Here is a 16,601-nt window from a genome sequence, read left to right as displayed (position 1 = left end):
AGTATCTATTGGAGGGTTAGATAGAAGGATTGCTCCAGCATCAACTCGCAGAATGATATTGCTGTGCCTTTGCCACGCAGCTCTGATAAATCTCGGGTAAATTGGTTGTAACTGCGGGAAGGCCAGCCGATGAGGCGTTTCGGGCCGGTTGATGCGGTTGTGGTTATTGGGCTGAAGTCCTGGACCGACAGTAGTTGGCATGAGTCGGTAAGACCTTGCGGCTAACCCGAGTGAGTGATGTCGACCACGCATCGTCTCTTTTCCATTGAAACTAATCGGATTACTTAGACGTTTAAAGGATTTCTATGTTGGAAATTTGCCGCGATAGCACGGCCCATAGAACCAACCTCGTTGTTTCCTCCGAACATATCGTACGCCCAATATTATGCATGTAAGAGGATTGGCTCATATGCAATTAAAGCGATACTGCTGCGCCGTTTTTTCCTCGCTGAAAGCGTCCAATTAACCGATAAGAGATAAGCGACCTTTACCGTCGCAAACCTGTCGCATCGAAGAGGTCATGTCGCCTCGGGACGGCCCCGCATCACAGGCAGAACTCGCAAACAAGCTGGTAGCTTCTTAGCAATGGACGAGTTGCCGAGATAATACATTCAAAAACCATACAGGATGCTGAGTGGTACATGTGTGCGCTTGGCCATCGTGGCCGCCGTCTTCCTCATCGCGGCAATCTTCCTTGTTCCCCAGCTCCCCCACGTCGGCTACAACGTACCAACCAGCCTCGGCCACAACACCCCTACGACCGACGGCAAAGATGCGTCGACTGGGACCTCAATCCCACACGATCCTGTTCGCAAGCCTCCTGGCGCCGCTGATGCGACTACGTCTCTTGCCGTTTCTGCTGCACCGCATAGCGCGACGGAGGTGAAAGGGTCGGCCCCGAAACCGACCTCTGGTTCGGTCCCAGAAGTAAAGCCTGATACGAAGACGGTCTCCAAGCTCGAACCTGGCCAAACCCTGTCGCCTTTCCGTCTCACGTCTCCCAACGGCCGCTACAAGCTTCACCTTCTCGACAGCGGTTCGCTTTCTCTCCTCGACACGAATACCAATGCCGAGCTATTCACCTCCGACACCGAATACCACTGGCCCGTTACATGGCAAGTCGAGCTTACCCAGGAGGGTGTGCTGATGCTCTCCTGGGCTAATGAGACGGCCGCGCCGTATGGCGCAACGCCATGGGTATCAAACCTCCTGCCCAACTGCGGCTCCGTCGATGCCGGCGACGAGAAGCCTGTCCTCGAGCTCCTAGACTCTGGCAAACTACACATCCGTGCCGGCAGCAAGACGACATGCCTCCTACACCGTGCCGCCGATGACATGGGCCGACTCGCGATCGTTTACACTGGATTTCTGCGCACATACCTGAAGACGTGCAAGGAGCAGAACAACAAGCTCGTCAAAACATGGACTGGAAGCGGTGGTGTCGACGTCCACGTATTCACCTACCTCGAAGACGTGAATCATGACTCCAGCGACCCAGTGGATAAAGAAAGCATAACGAAGCACCTGAAATCCTGCTTCGGAGAATCCCTCAAGACGGTCGAGGTCAGGAAGCTGGATGAAGTCAAGGAGAGCGTCCTGAAACCTCCAGCGGTGCTGGTCGAGGAGTGCGGTGAGGATAAGCTGAACCACCAGCTCAGCCAGTGGAAGGCGCTGTACCTCGCCAGCCAACAGATCCAGAGCTACATGATCAAGGAAGGAATCTCGTATGACTATATATACAAGGGCCGTCTCGATCTTCTCTACTGGGGCGACTCACCTGCGCTGTCGTCGCTGAAGATCCCCGAAAATGGCATCCTGGCGCCCCGCGTCACCCTAGATTGGACCTGGTACGCGATGCTTCACGACGGCGAGCTGCGCGCGGGTGTCACCGACATCACGGCGTTCGGCCGCCCCAACGCGATGTTCACCTACCTGGCTCTCTACCGCGAGTTCATCTACATGCGAACCTTGGAGAAAGAGACGGCGAAGTGGAAGGGCTTCAATACCAAGACCAGGGAGAAGAAACCTGAAGGGCAGGAGGGTTGCACACCGGAAGGGATACTTGCTTATTGGCTCCGGATAAATGGTATTGCGGTGAAGACAGACTGGCGGTTCAAGATGGGTCTATTGCGCGGCGATGGAAAGGTTATCTTCACCTGTCCTGAGGGCAGGGGCTGGCTTTGTCCCGGCTTTATTCCACAGGTCCACGACGATGGGACATTGTTTTGAGTAATTGTAGGGTGGCATGCACAAGTAATAGTTGCCAACTGAGCACACTGTGATATGACCATTTGATATTGGGACTTCCTGCCCTACTGTGCTCTTGTTACTCTGCAAATTTCATGGGTTGAGAGTTGAATAGTCTTCTCGGCACTCTCTGCTCACCAACAGGACGTTCTGTGAACTGGAAACTTCTCCGGATACGCCTTTCTGATCCAGTTGAACTTTGCTATTCGGTCTCCAAAATATCGAAGGGGTTCGACGACACCTTCTTCTCTGGCCTTGCCCGAGGCTCCGTCTCTGAGGCTTTCTTCCGCTTCTTCTTCTGGCTCTTGCTCTTGCTCTCCTTAGATGGCAGGAGCGCCTCTTCTGGCAGATCGAGCGCTGTTGCAACCTTGGCCAGCACGTCGCTGTCCTTCAAACTCGCCATCAGAGCTATCGTGCCGCTCACTGAGGGATAATCCGCGAGAGGCGGCAAGGTCGCCAGCAACTCGCGCAGCTGCTTCGAGCCTTGAACAGGCTTCTCTGCCTTTATCTCATACATTAGGTCTAGAACCTGAGCCAAAATGCGAAGAGAGTATAGGGTCGCCTGGACCTGCGCTGTCAAATGGACGACGTCCCAAGGGACAAGATTCGAGTCTTTCGCGACAGAAAAGACTTGCTTGATGGAGCCAAGACATGCATCTTGCTTGTCCTCCTCCAACGCGTAAGCGAGAATCAGCTGTAACGCCACAGATTGCCATGTGGATGTCTCGTGTTTTAGATTGCTTTTCGCTTGGGACAAGCTTCTAAGCAGAGAGTCCACCGAGTCTTTGATCCAGGGGCGTGGTAGAATTGCGACGTGCTTGCCCTGGTTCGCCCCCGAGTATACCCTCCGATACTCTCTGACGTGTGATACAGCCCCAGGTCGCAGTAGGCACGTAAGGCTATATGCCAATTGTCTGATGGAGGCGCTGCTATCCCATGCGCTTGCACGGGCTGGGCAGTCCAACAGAGGCGGTAAGCACATCATGCAACCCTCTGCGCCGGATTCCCCTGGAGGCGGCGTCGCGACACCAGAGTATCCTACGCATTGCAAGACAACCTCTGATAGCCTGGCGTCGAGGGTGGGGTTGTCGATACCGCCAAGTACAGGCACATCGCTCCAGTCCGTTGTTTCCAACGTCTCGTATGGTATACAGAACCTGCGAAACTCATCAGGATCCAAGAGGTCCCCCTTGCAGTTTTCAAGAACCTGGGCGAACTTTGGTCGGCTGGACTTGGACAACTCGTAACCGAACCTTCGCATGCCTTGGTCTTGGGGAAGTTGCAAGCGCCTTGCAATATCTGATGGCGAGAACTTAGGGCCCATGAGCTGGTCCCCTTCCTCGGTGGAAGCGATGTGGAGATCCCTGAAGAATGTTACGGCGCCTAACTTCAGATCATGAATTGTCAGGTCCGAGTCCGAGGTTAGGATGGTTCCCCCATTCCGAAAGACATCCTCGGCGCAGTACGCGTCTGCTTCGCCGGGTACGAGACGGACGACGGTCGCGTACTTTGAGGTCTGGCAGAGCTTGTCCACAACAGCTGCTACCAGGAACGGCGGCGGCGGGATGAGGGGCTGGTCTCTTATGGGCGCATCAGTTGGGAAGAGCGGAGGTAGTGAAATGCGGGTCGAAGCTATCTGTCGCGCCGGGCATCCATTGGGAAACCCCGAGCGGTAGACCTTCAATGATGAAGACACTTTGAGTATCCTCTCCAAACGAACTTCGGACTTTGACGCTGGTAGAAACCCGTCGAAGTAGATCGCGGCACTTAGGAGCATCAGCTTGCGACGTTCGGGCAGATATTGTTAGCGGGGAAGGTAGGTACATAGAGATGTCATGGCTTGTGAGCTTCTCCAGCCATCCAAGAGCCGTCCTTCCAATCAAGTCATACGAAGGCAATCCGGAAGTGCTTCTTGTGCAAAGATGGTAGATGTGGTACGCCAAGGCAGGGCCATCAATCACAACCCTGTCACTGTCGAGAGGCCCCAGGACTCCGTACGGGGAGAGATGGTTCAGAAGATGGGGAATCCCCATGGTGGCGACAAAAGATATAATCTGCAGATATCTTATTAGAATAGGAGCTCAAACAAGTTCACTGGACAAGGCAGCCCCATGATGTCCTGCCTGGAGAAAGAACTCGCTTTGAGATACCGTCCACTAACCTGAGCTTCTTCGCGGATTAGGTGGGCTGTCCATATTACGTGTCTAGTTACTAGATCTGAGTGAGCGATGTCAGATGGCCGCAATGTTAGCTTGGCATCTTCACGGAAAGTGTTGTACGTGAATGGTATGGCGTATTCTCTCTCCAAATCTCTTGGTGGGGCTTGAGCGGACCAGAAATGCATCGCGGGGTCCCAGTGTCTTTCACACTGTACCACCGAGATGCGTACCTAGGTAGTTGGGAGTGATGTCTCCGGTCCGGATTAATACAGTGCTCACAGGGTCATTCACCACCGCAGTCCAAGTTACTGCGCACTGTCCTTAGCCCCACTCCAACTGCTTACTCCGTGCCCGCTCTTCGGCTCAGCCCACCCCTGACCAACTCAATTTTTCTTTCGCAGCAATAAAAGCTCCCCACTTCGAGAACCAAAACTCTTCGTCTTTCGCATTCCTCTTTCCAACATGCGCGGCACTCTCATCTTCGCGGGCTCCTCCTGCCCAGCTCTCACTACTCAGATATGTGAGAACTTGGGCATGGCTCCTGCTGAGGCGGAGCTTACCCAATTTTCCAATGTAAGCTGAGTGCGATCGCTATTGCCGTCGATGCAATCCATTGGCGGGGGAGGAGGGATGCCGCGCTCGCTGCTCTCGCTCCCCCACGAGACCGTGTCGCGGCTGGCCTCCCAATACTGCCAGGATTGGATCCAATTCCAACTGTGCTTGGACTCCCAGTTGAGGCTGACCCGTCAAAAAGGGCGAGACGAGCGTGCGAATCTTGACTAGCGTCCGAGAGAAGGATGTATTTGTCGTCCAGTCTGGCAGCGCCAGGGTCAACGACACTATCATGGAGTTGTTGATCATGATCTCGGCCTGCAATGGCGGCTCAGCCAACAACATCACTGGTAAGCTTTGATCCACTGTTATATCTCTCGTCATTACGTCTTCTCTAACATCCTTGGCCCCCTTAGCTGTACTGCCGTACTTCCCCTACAGCCGTCAGTCAAAGAAGAAATCTCACCGCGGGGCGATCACGGCACGAATGCTTGCAAATCTTTTGGGTGTCGCTGGCGTGAAGCACGTCATCACCGTCGACCTTCACGCATCACAGATGCAAGGATTCTTCAAATGTCCCGTTGATAACCTTCACGCCGAGCCGTTGATTGCGAGATGGATCCGCCACAACGTTCCCAACTGGAAGGAGGCTGTCGTTGTGTCCAAGAATGCTGGCGGAACCAAGCGTGTGAAATCGCTTGCGGACGCGCTGAAGCTGAACTTCGGCATGGTTACTACGGAGAAGAACCGAAAGGGAAACAACATGACCTCGAGCATGATCCTCCATCATCTGGACAACCTAGACCGGCAGCCGGTGCTGGAGAGCAGTCGCCAACCCGCAACGGTGCGACCCTCTACGCCTCCTGCAGCTGGACGCGCCGCCAGGGTGAGAGCTGACGCCACTGGTTCCCCTCAGCACACCAGCGCACCGCGATCCCATCCTCGCTCCATGGATGACGTACCTACCACGCCCACGCAGTCCCAGCCCGGCGATGGCTCGGTCGATGAAGAGGAGAGCGATGCGCTTTATGACGACCGTCGCGCCCAGGAGGTCACGCACGGACGGCTGGTTCAGGGTCACATAGTAGACGACGACTATCCATCGCCGGCTGCATCGACCGTGAGCGGCAGTGTCCGGGAGGAAGATCCCATGACCATGTCCCACGCCTCATCCTTCTTCGCTCCGGAGCCTCACGCCTTGGGAGGCTCCGGAGATGCGGCCCCTGAGTCGGACGAGGAGGACGAAGTCTTGAAGGACCCCAAGGTCGAGCACATGATCACCCTGGTCGGCGATGTCAAGAACAGAACTGTCTTCATCGTGGACGACATGATTGACAAGCCTAACTCGTGGATTGCCGCGGCCGAGACCGTTGTCAAGAAGGGACGTGCCAAGAAGGTTTACTGCATGGCCACGCATGGTGTTTTTGGTGGCGACAGCCTCGAGCAGTTGCAGAAATGCGAGTGTATCGACACCATCCTGGTGACCAACAGTTTCCCCATCCCCGAGGACCAGGCTAAGCGTGCTCCCAAGCTCGTCGTTCTGGATCTTTCATTTCTTCTTGCCGAGGCCATCCGTCGCAACCACTACGGCGAGTCGATTTCTCCTCTGTATCAACACATTCTGGACTAGATCCATCGAGAGAGCATGGAACCGGAGACTGTTCCGGTTACAGTTCGCTAGAGACACAGCTTCTTTCTTGCCTTTCTATTTTGACTGGCTCGGATTTTTGAGTCCAGTTTGTGTGGCATACTTGGGCATTTCAGCGCGGCGTTCTGGAACATGACGCGGCTCACAGTGGAACAGCAAGATGGCGGCACCAAAATCAGGAGACTTTGGGGTAGGTCTATCAAAAACACAACCCACGGTCAGTACTAGAGATGAATGATGAAACCTCGATACCTTGAACCAGCCGCTACCTTCATGGTGTGTGAGCTCGTCAGCAACTGATGCTTTTCTCTTTACTTTCTTCCCCGGAGCTGAGTGGCATCGCTGCCGTCTCAGCTCCACCCCATCGATGCTGTCTTCTGGACAGCAGGGGCCTTGTTCATCCCAGAACGGGTTCTTAACGGAGCGATGGTAGATCAATTTTCGATTAAAAGAAGATCACTCTTCCGGCTGTCATCTGACAGTCGCCGCCTTCGGGTTCGGATGGGAAAGTGATAAGAGAAACCTTCGAACATACTACTTGCACATGAGACCACATGTTTTGAAAAAGAAAAGAAAAACCAGGCAATAGGCACATTGGTAGAACTCGACTCTTTTGGGTCGTTTCGGCCATCCATAATAATACAAAACATTCATCCTCAAATATAAATTCCCCTTTCGTCTTGGCGTCATAACATCGTCCCATTTGCAATAGCCTCCAAGATCCTTGACACTATGCACACCAGTTTGCCATTGCCAGCTCTAGGGTACAACACCCGGTCCATAACCCATAGCCGCGTGACACGTAAGGAATCGAATGCCTACTCAAACAGTTCCCATCCATGAATCTCATCCAGCAGCTGTAGATAGGTGCTCTTCTCACCCTCCTCCTTGACAGCAGCTACGTCCTGGAGCAACTCTTCGTTGAAATTGCCCAATCCCGCGGCTTTGATGATGCGCCACGCACGCCGGAACTCGTCGCGGATGGCGACGATGCCGTTGTGTGTAACGGTGCGGGCGACGTTGTGGTCGAGCTCGAAGGGGTCCTCGATGGCGAAGAGGTAGCGGTGTCGCACCTCCTTGACCTCGCCATTCTTATGCGTTGCCGCCGAATTCGTAGCGGCCTTGCCGAGGCCGGGCGATGCGACCTCGTGGCCGGTGGCGCCTTCCGTCGTTGCGGTCGGGTCAGCGGACGATTTCAGAGCCATGTGCGGCGCGGGAGGCGGAGTGTCGGTGCTCGGGGAGTTCACGGCGGCGTTTGGACGGTACTCGATGACCGTCTTCGCGCCCGTCCAGCCCTTATCCGTCTTGGAGAGCAAGCCGCCGGGAGTGCGGATGCTGAGGACGTCGCGTCCCCAGTCATAGCCTCGGCCCGGATAAGTGCTCATGGAGCCGTTCTGCGCGTAGTACTCGAAGAAGCCGCGGAGAAGCTGGCCGAGGGAGTCACGATTCCCGTTGAGCTGGTTCATCTGGGCCAGACGCAAAATCTCTGCCTCGTCACGCCAGAAGCCGACGAAGTGGCCCCGACACATGATAGTCTCATCGAGACCGGTGGGCAACATACCCTCGGGCGGTGGTGGGGGTCCAAGAGCTTGGAGGTTCGGGCAGACAAAGGGCTGGACGACGTTGACGAGGTAGTGCAACATCATCAAGACGTAACCGTAACTGCTGAGTGTCCCGCGATAAGGCGTGTTGATGCCACGGACCTTGGCCCAATGTTTGATGAACAGAACCAGGGGCCGGACACGGGGGTCGCTGTGGGAGTAGCAGCGCAGTAAGAGGGTATTGTGCAGCGCGAGGTGGGCGGCGAAGTTGATATCGCACTGAACGCCGACACCGCTCTTGGGGAACTCGAGCTTGTCCTTGTAGGGGTCGCGTGGCTGGTTGACAGCCATCTTGGCCGGGTCCCTGAGGCCTCGCATGCGCTTGATGGTCTCTATATTGTGCTTCGTAACAGGGACGACGTAGTCGTACTGAGGGTCATGAACAATGCTCTCCCGCATGGGACCCCGAAGAATCGAAATGTATTTTCTTATGTCACTCTCGAGACTCGTGTCGTACAGTCGGTGTTCTACGGCCTTCTCTAGCTCGAGGGCGAGCTGTAGGCTCTTGTGACGACGCGCAACGGCGACAAGACTGAGTGCTCCGTTGGTGCTGTCGACGAACTCGCGGACCTGAGCACGGACGGTGCTGGGCCAGACGCCAGCAGTGTATTTGTCGATGATGAACTGTTTTGCAGCCTCTGCATCGCTGTCGTTGCGGGGCCGGAGGTTTGACAGGATCTTCAGAGTCCTCGCGTGGTACCCGGTGGCGGCCTCATGCTGATTCTGCTCGAGGGTGAGAAGCTGCGCAGTAGGGAGCTTTTTAAGTTTCTCAAGGTGTAGCTGGAGTTGCTTCGTGTACGCGAGGGGCTCGATTCCGAAATGAGGCTGGTTCTGAAGGTTCTTCCAAGATACAATCAACATCCGGGCTGACTCCTCGGCGTCCTCGACGCTTCCAATGGCGGAGTCTGATTCGCACAGCATGACGATTCTTTCTCCTTCCATCTGCGCGAAGACACCAGCCAGAGATCGGTAGTTCGGACCATTCGGAAGCGGCTTAAACGACAGGGAGAGGTAGTCCGAGAGTCTGCGCTTCAGCTCGGGGTCACGAAGGCCCTTGAGAAAGGCTTCACAGACCTTGTTGAGCATGATGTAGTCCTCCTCGACAAGCTCTCGGCAGTTGGAAAGTGTGATATCCCGACCTCCCATCTTCCTTAGAATCCGCTTTGCCACATTATAGTAAGCGGAAAGTGACTGGTTCTCGGGCTGGCGAATGGCCGGCAGCGCAGGCTCGTTCGAAGAACCAGTGGGCAAGGAACGATCAGCCTTCTGGCCAGAAAGATCGTCTGTCGGGTCACCGGTTCCTTCCTTTACAAGATACTCCATTTCGGCATTCTCGTCTTCGTCCGCGGCGTCTGCGTGGTCGTTGTCCACGATGCCCTTTTCCCACTTCTCGCGCTCTTCTAGCAAATCCACTAGCAACTTTTCGGGTGGTTTCTCGCAAAGCTTGATGATGGGGACTCTTGTTCGAGTGAGGAGGCGAGCACCGAGGCCAAGTTCAAGGAACGCTTTCTCGATGAGTCGGGGGATGGGAGAGCCCGCAGCATCCGGCTGAGGCAGTGAAAGGGGGGAAACCAAACCGAGATCCATGTCCGATGCCTTGGTCGCAAAGCCTGAAGACAGACTTCCAAAGCATTTCAGTTGCACAGATGGCGAAGGGAAGTTGACAAGGCTATTTTGAGTAACCTCATACTCGGTGATTGCAGCACGACAGACCTGCTCAATCTTGGTGCGGAAGGCCTCCTTTTCGGCAATCTCACCTCGCTCAATCTCGGCGCCAGCCACAAGCGTGTTGCAAAGTCCCTCAAGGTAGGCCGCTTGGTTCTCCAACTCTTCAGGCCGCACCTGGTGGTGTTGACCACGAGGACTGTAGAGCGTGCCATGGGTGTTCCGCGGATAGCGCGGCGCACCATTGTCATGCCGACCATTCGGGTGCTGATCGTGATGGTTCCGGGATGCGTCAGAATGTACGGAAGGGTGATGTCCATTTTGTCTGGGCGAGTGAGGTTGGCCATGGCTGTAGGGGCCGACCACTTGCCCGGGACCATGATGGGGACCATGATGGGGGCCAGGATGATGTTGGTACCTGCCTCTGTTGGGATAGAAACCAGGATTGTGGGAGGGATTGTTAGGAGATGCTGAGAATGGGCGTCCATGTTGCGTGGGTGGCGACGGGCGAGGATCGATCGGAATGGACAGCTGGGCGTTCATCTGGCGCCTTTGGGCCTGGTTTGGGCGCTTTCTGGCAACCTTGGGTGAGGCCGGAGGCTTGCCATTGACGGATGTTGCAACACCAGCTGGATCTTGGGAGAGAAAGCCATCCGAGCCACTCATAGAGCCATCGCCAACGATAGGCGCGGTCGTCCGCGGGGTGTCGGGAAAGTGAGCTGGGCCATTTCCTGGGGTTCCGTTTGTGAGAATCAGGTTTCGTAGGTGGTCCTCAAGGCCGTTGGTATGAGAACCGCTGGACTGGCCAAGGCTGGGTCTCGCCGGGCTATTTTGCATGATGAAAGTCTCTTTGGGTTCGTTCTCATGCGAGGCTGTAGAACTGGCCACGGTTTGACAGAGGGTACGTTACTATGGAAGGGAATGAGCGACGATGTTTGCCATAGGATAGTTGCACCAGAGGACCTACCTGGTCAGACGCGTCTGGGACGCATGGCTGAAGGGAAAGTGAAGGTTCGTGTTTTTCCCGAGCTGGGCCGTTCAAGGCAACTTGTCGGTTTTTGATTTATCTCAGTCTTCTAAGGCAAGCTTGTGAGGTAATGTGCTGCAATTGAAAGTGACGTGAAAGCTGTACGTGGGGGAAGAAGGTTGGTATTCTGTGATGAGGGGCTACAGTGTTATTATCAATCACACTGTAAAACCCTGCAGCACAGACCGTTTTATCACTGTACGGATACTGGCCTTCGCTAAATGTACTTGGATGATGTGGAACAGCTCCAAGCAAGGCCAAGGGCGATTATCCGTGGAATGAATTGATTTCTTCGGTATGTACAGCTTCGAGTCTGTCGAGCTACACAACTTGCATTGCTTGGAGCCATACGTACAGATCAGATATTGCAAGGGATGGGTGAAGGTGGCAGTTAGTTTATGTAACATTCTGGTGACGGAAACACAACGAAGGTATGCCATAACGATCGCTTTCTCCCTTACCTCTTTGTCCCATGCCTTTCTCGGCTTCATGCGAAACCCCAATCTGGACCCTTCGTCGATGTACTCGACTGCTCGAAATAACTAGAGTAGGAGGGATTGTGGCGAAGAGAAAAGAAGAGCAAGGTGACTTTACCACCATCCGAAATCCAGTATCAGTGTCGTGTACTAGGTGAAATGGGTATTGTCGTTCTTGAGAGGGATACTCCCTTGAGAGTGCTACAGGGCGATGATCTGGCTTGGTGTGCCATATACTTAGAACAGGGATCCGGATATAGAGTGGCATGGCGTCTTCAGAATAGGAACAATCGGTCTTCCTTCACTTTTTCTACATACATGTATCAAACAACGTGGTGGTTTTTTTGGGCTGCGTCAAATCTAAGATAGCTCTCCAGCACCACAATGACGTCCTGCTAAGACCAAGGCATACCTTCTGCATTCGGCTGTCATTGGTGGATTCACTTTGTCAGGCACTGTGACTGGCGCACCCAGACAGTACCGCGCGCCCAAAAGCCTTATGTACTTTCACACAAAGTATGGCGCCTGAAGTACAACAGTCATCGTACCTCGACTACTTAGGCAGGCAGTCAGCCCACCGCCTAGCTTTTCTGCAAGCTTCCCAAGCTGCCAGCGTCTGGCCTGGTTTCTGGGGCGCCAGCCAATCAATCTTTCCCACCCGCACCTCGTCGTCTCTACCTACCTAACCTTACATACCTTATAGCAGTGCTTTCGACTGCTTACCATCTCCTCGTCTCTTCCCTTCTCGCGATCCCATCCATACTTATTCGATCGCGGAACCCTGATCGCCGGCCGAGACAGTAAATCAGGTTTCCCTGCAAGCATCCCTAGTCTCGCTTCCGTCGCACGAGCGCGCCCGTTATCTCCAGCTAGCTATTATCATTTGCGCCGCCGCAAGTCCTCTCGACATCACGCCGCATCAGCCTCGTCACCCCCAGTTGTCACACGCTGCACCGGGTTTGACTGGAAATACATAGACCAGCCGCTGGAAAGAAAAAAAACCTGCTGACCGGCACCGTTCGAAAACGCCACCGATTACAGACAATTCGCTTCTTGCGCTACCGTTTTATAATGAGCGCGCCTCCGACGTCCGGCCTACCCAACGGCCAGAACCCGAATGGTCAGCAGTCCGCGCAGGCTGGTCAGCCTGGCCAGCCTCGACCCCCTCCGATCAAACGACGACCCCGCGGCGATCCTCTCGTTGCCCGTAAACGACCAGGAGCTCCGCGACCGGCCGCTTCGCGACCCCCGCCGGGAGGGTTGCAGACCGCATCAGGTGCTCGGCCGTCGCCTGGCGCATCAGGTCATCATGGTCTACAGCGGCCCGAAACCGAAGAAGATGTCAAGGCCAGGAGAGCCGCAAATGGCGGTTGGCTGGATCCTGCCCCTCAGAATATGAGAGAGTTCAAAATCGTGACGACAAAGAAGGCGTTGAGAGACGGCGTTCGCCACCACGTCATGAAACTTTCCTCTGCTAAAGCAGATCTCGAAAAGAGGGGTATCGACCCTACAAACCAAGAGGAATTCACTCGACCCGTCACTCTTCAACGACGCGATCCACGACAACCCCCTCCGGGCCGCGAAGTGAAGCAGGAACAAGCCGAGCCGCAGCCGGTTGACGAGAAGGAGGCGGAACGACTGGCACAGCTAAAGGCCGAGCGTGAGGCCGTTCGTGCTGTGGAGCTTGCGAAGAGCGCCCCGAGCCTCAAAGACCCCAATGCCGACAAAAAGGCAAAGCCTAAGGAAAAGGAGAAAGATGTCCAGTTCCACCGACAACCCAGGTCCGAAAAAGAGAAGAAGCAACAGGAGCTGCGATATGAGGAGGCGCTTCCTTGGCACCTGGAGGATGCTGATGGTAAGAACGTCTGGGTCGGGTCCTACGTTGCTCCCTTGTCGGAGACCACAATCTGTTTCGTTGCTACTAGAGATGGCAAGTTTGCCGCCGTTCCCCTGGAGAAATGGTACAAGTTCACCGCCAAGCCCCATTTCAACACCATGAGGCTCGAAGAAGCCGAGGCTCTGATGAGCAAGAAGACGGATGTCGGCCGGTGGTACATGCGAGACAAGCAAAAGAAGAGCGAGCAGGAAGAATGGGAGGCCACCAGGCATGCGCTCTATGGCCCCGCAAGAATCAAGACGGAGAGCAGTACCTTCAGGGCCGCTTCTCGGGAAGAGAAGTTGGACCATGACCAGATCGACATGGAGGGCGACGAGTTCCAAGATGATGATGAAAATCCCGGCTTGGAGCAGGACAACGATGAGGAATACAAGGAAGCAAACGACCGCATTCGTCGCGATCAGCTTGGCGCCAACCTATTCGGCGAGGCCGATGAACGTAGAGTCGAGAAAGAACTGAACGAGTTGAAGAAGGCGGAAGAGGAGCGCCGCAAGGAGGGCAAAAAGACCCAAAAGGCTCTCATCAAGAGAGAAAAGGAGACCATCTACCAGTCCGATTCGAGCGGCTACGATCCTTTCGAGTCCTCATCTGTAAGACCCTCAAAGTACCCTTCGAGTTGCGTTGACTAACTCCGTCTGTAGAGCGAAGATGATTCCGACGAAGAGAAACAGAAGGAAGAGAACAAAGACAAGGAGAAGGACGAGGAGAATAAGGACAAAGACAAGGATGCCGACCCCAAGGACAAAACAGCATCCGGCGTCTCTTCCAAGGGCAACACGACTCCGTCTGGCCGACAGAAGCACACAGATGCCCTGAAGAAGGGCAAGTCTTTGAAGCGTCCTGGATCCCCCAACCTATCCGAATCGAGTGGCAACGAGTCGTCGCGAAAGAAACTGAAGAAGCATGCCGCGACTTCAGTCCACCAGAGCCGCTCGTCGACGCCTTCGGCTGGCCTGAAGAGCAACTTGGGCAAGGGGGCCATGAGCGATGGAGAAGCCACAGGAGGAGAGATGTCAGACGGCCAGCTCAGAAAGAAAAAGATCAAGCTCGTTGGCACTGGATCAAGAGGCACGCCTGTGGGTTCTAGAGCTGGCAGTCCGATGCCCGCCACCTCTGGTAAGCATGCTTTTGGTTTCTTGCACTTGCGTTGTGGAAACAAACTGACGATTTGAGAAGGTTCTAAACCCGGCTCGCCTCTTCCAGAAGGTTCTCCGGCTCCGCGTGCCGGATCGCCCAACGGTCCTATCGAGGCTTGGGAGATTGTGGACGCTCTGCCTGAGCTGCCTGGTGGCATTAGCATCGGCAATCTCATGAGGAGGTTTCAAGGCCGTATTGGTGACGGCCCTGGTCAAATGGATCGCAAGGAGTGGATCAAGCTCGTCAAAGAAAACTGTGCTTATGGTCCAGACAAGATTCTGAGACGCAAGCCAACCTAATCCCTTGGCGATGGACATGCTGAACACAACTTGCGAAGTTGCATGGTACAAGTGCTCTTCTGCCGGTTGAACAGCGGAGAGAGGTTTGCATTTGCGGCTGGGCACCTAGTTGTTGACCACAGGAGCCCCAGCTGGATACCAGCCAAACGTTTGATGTTGCCAAGCTCCTAGATTTAAGCTTGGAGCCTCAAGCAGATTTCCAATAAACATGAGTTGGCCTTAGTCATCTTTTTCTGTTCTTTGAAACGTGAATCCAAACTGGTGGACTGCACTTCGGATGTTATGACTGCCCTTATGGACACGGGGTTGGCGAGGCTTCCAATTCGGACTGATCGCCATTCGTCATGCTGGAAGCTTCCGTCCATGGAAAGGGCTTGGTTCAGATGTGCATGCTTTAGGTGACTGGAGACGTTCTGAAGAAATTGCTTAAGCGTCTTGTGATCTTCAAACGCAATGCCTGTATGCGCGCCTTATTATTCATCCATTTGCCAAGCATAGTCTAGCCCCTTATTTCTTTCCCTCCGATTGATCGCTTTAAACCGTTCCCCTTCGAAGCCATTACTCCTATCTACGCCATCCCACCTGTACCCTGGCTTAATGCCATACCGGTTCGGCGGCGCAGCGCCAGTATAGATTGGCCTCTTCTTCCCCCTTTTCCCCTTCGCGCCCGCGCCGCCCGTTTTCTCGCTCATGAACTGGGCCATGGGGTCGTTCCACCGCTCCTGATCCTTGAGGTCCCGATTCATCTCCTCGTCGTCCGCCGTCCGGGCAAACGTCATGAGCTTGGCATCATCCAGCGCCTCCCTGCGCTTCCGGGCCTCCGCGACCTGCACGTCGCCCTTGGGTGCCAGCTTGGCTTGGCGCTCCTTCTCTTCTGCTTCCGCCGCCAGCCTGCGGGCCTCGGCGCGCTTCATGGACACATCGACTCGTCGGCCTGTGGCATCGCGGTAGACTGTCTCCTCCTCCTTGCCGTGCTTCCGTAGCTTCGCAAACTCGGCTTCCTCGGCCTGCTGTCTGCGGCGCAGTTGCGCCGACACGGCGGCGGCGCTCTGCAGGCCCGCGTGCGTGCCGTCGCTCATCTTGACCACGCCCGTATCGTCGCCGCCACTGCCTTCTATTACGGGCATCTCATCGTCTGCTGCCGCTGCTCGGGCGTTCTCTGCCGCCGTCGAGGCAAGGATGGCGTCTGCTGCCGCGGCGCCGTCATCATCTTTTGGGTGCGTGGTGGTGCTGCTGCTGGCGACGACCGTCTTCCAATTTGATTTCTTTGCGCGTCGGAACTCTGCTGACGTGCCTGACACCAAGGCTGGTCCTGAATCGGCGTCATCGTCATGTGTTGCGGAATTGCCCCAGCCGCTGTCGTCGTCATCAGCGATGATGAGGCCTTGGTTCTCGGCGCCTTGTTTGCGCTTGCGTTTCTTGGTAGGTTTCGGGTCTGCTACTAGGTAGCGTGTAGCTAGGTATGATGACAAGTCGGAGGGCATACTGTCTGGGAATTGCACCCGCAGCGAGGAGTACTGGCCGGGATCGTGGTCGTAGCTTAAGGGTTAGGTAGATGATGGTTATTGGTTAATAACTAATTCGTGATGCTCTAAGCTATCGTGATCATTGCGACGACTAAGACGCACAGACCCAATAGCCAGATCAAAAAAGCAGGGGCCATTGAACGACAGCGGTTCGCTTCCCAATCCTCCACCTTCCGCGAATGAGCGTGCATGTGACGGGGCGCTAGTCACTTATCAGAGGATCGATTGATCTTCCCGCACCTGACAGTGACGGCTCTCTGGGAAGTAATTTGGCCTTGCTGCAGTGTACCTTGTGGCATCGTCATGGAACAGTCTCTGTAAGCCCTTTACTTCTGCGCTTAGCTGTATGGCTCAGTTATAGCATGAT

The 16,601-nt window shown here is 55.0% G+C and overlaps 6 protein-coding genes across 6 annotated transcripts; 3 read left to right on the top strand and 3 right to left on the bottom strand.

The window, feature by feature from the left end:
- Window positions 1–627: 627 nt before the first annotated feature.
- On the top strand, window positions 628–2,229 carry CH63R_04956 (uncharacterized protein; the record flags this gene model as incomplete). The annotated part of the gene is made up of 1 exon (XM_018299931.1): window positions 628–2,229. The coding sequence occupies one exon, from the start codon at window positions 628–630 to the stop codon at window positions 2,227–2,229; it is 1,602 nt and encodes a 533-aa protein (XP_018161177.1).
- Window positions 2,230–2,449: 220 nt separating this feature from the next.
- Window positions 2,450–4,024, bottom strand: CH63R_04955 (DNA replication initiation factor cdc45; the record flags this gene model as incomplete). The annotated part of the gene is made up of 2 exons (XM_018299930.1): window positions 2,450–2,941; window positions 3,290–4,024. The coding sequence occupies 2 exons, from the start codon at window positions 4,022–4,024 to the stop codon at window positions 2,450–2,452; spliced, it is 1,227 nt and encodes a 408-aa protein (XP_018161176.1).
- An 844-nt stretch (window positions 4,025–4,868) lies between these two features.
- Window positions 4,869–6,588, top strand: CH63R_04954 (Ribose-phosphate diphosphokinase; the record flags this gene model as incomplete). The annotated part of the gene is made up of 3 exons (XM_018299929.1): window positions 4,869–4,979; window positions 5,161–5,308; window positions 5,375–6,588. The coding sequence occupies 3 exons, from the start codon at window positions 4,869–4,871 to the stop codon at window positions 6,586–6,588; spliced, it is 1,473 nt and encodes a 490-aa protein (XP_018161175.1).
- Window positions 6,589–7,424: 836 nt separating this feature from the next.
- CH63R_04953 (Poly rna polymerase cid13) lies at window positions 7,425–10,709 on the bottom strand (the record flags this gene model as incomplete). Its single annotated transcript, XM_018299928.1, has 1 exon — window positions 7,425–10,709. One exon carries the CDS (start codon window positions 10,707–10,709, stop codon window positions 7,425–7,427), a length of 3,285 nt encoding a protein of 1,094 aa, XP_018161174.1.
- A 1,737-nt stretch (window positions 10,710–12,446) lies between these two features.
- Window positions 12,447–14,708, top strand: CH63R_04952 (Transcription initiation factor IIF subunit alpha; the record flags this gene model as incomplete). The annotated part of the gene is made up of 3 exons (XM_018299927.1): window positions 12,447–13,862; window positions 13,914–14,388; window positions 14,449–14,708. 3 exons carry the CDS (start codon window positions 12,447–12,449, stop codon window positions 14,706–14,708), a joined length of 2,151 nt encoding a protein of 716 aa, XP_018161173.1.
- Window positions 14,709–15,181: 473 nt separating this feature from the next.
- Window positions 15,182–16,192, bottom strand: CH63R_04951 (Cell cycle control protein; the record flags this gene model as incomplete). Its single annotated transcript, XM_018299926.1, has 1 exon — window positions 15,182–16,192. One exon carries the CDS (start codon window positions 16,190–16,192, stop codon window positions 15,182–15,184), a length of 1,011 nt encoding a protein of 336 aa, XP_018161172.1.
- Window positions 16,193–16,601: the final 409 nt, after the last annotated feature.

Source organism: Colletotrichum higginsianum, chromosome 3 (genome assembly GCF_001672515.1).
Source record: "Colletotrichum higginsianum IMI 349063 chromosome 3, whole genome shotgun sequence".
Lineage (NCBI taxonomy): Eukaryota > Fungi > Ascomycota > Sordariomycetes > Glomerellales > Glomerellaceae > Colletotrichum > Colletotrichum higginsianum.
This window is presented reverse-complemented; position numbering and strand designations above follow the sequence as displayed.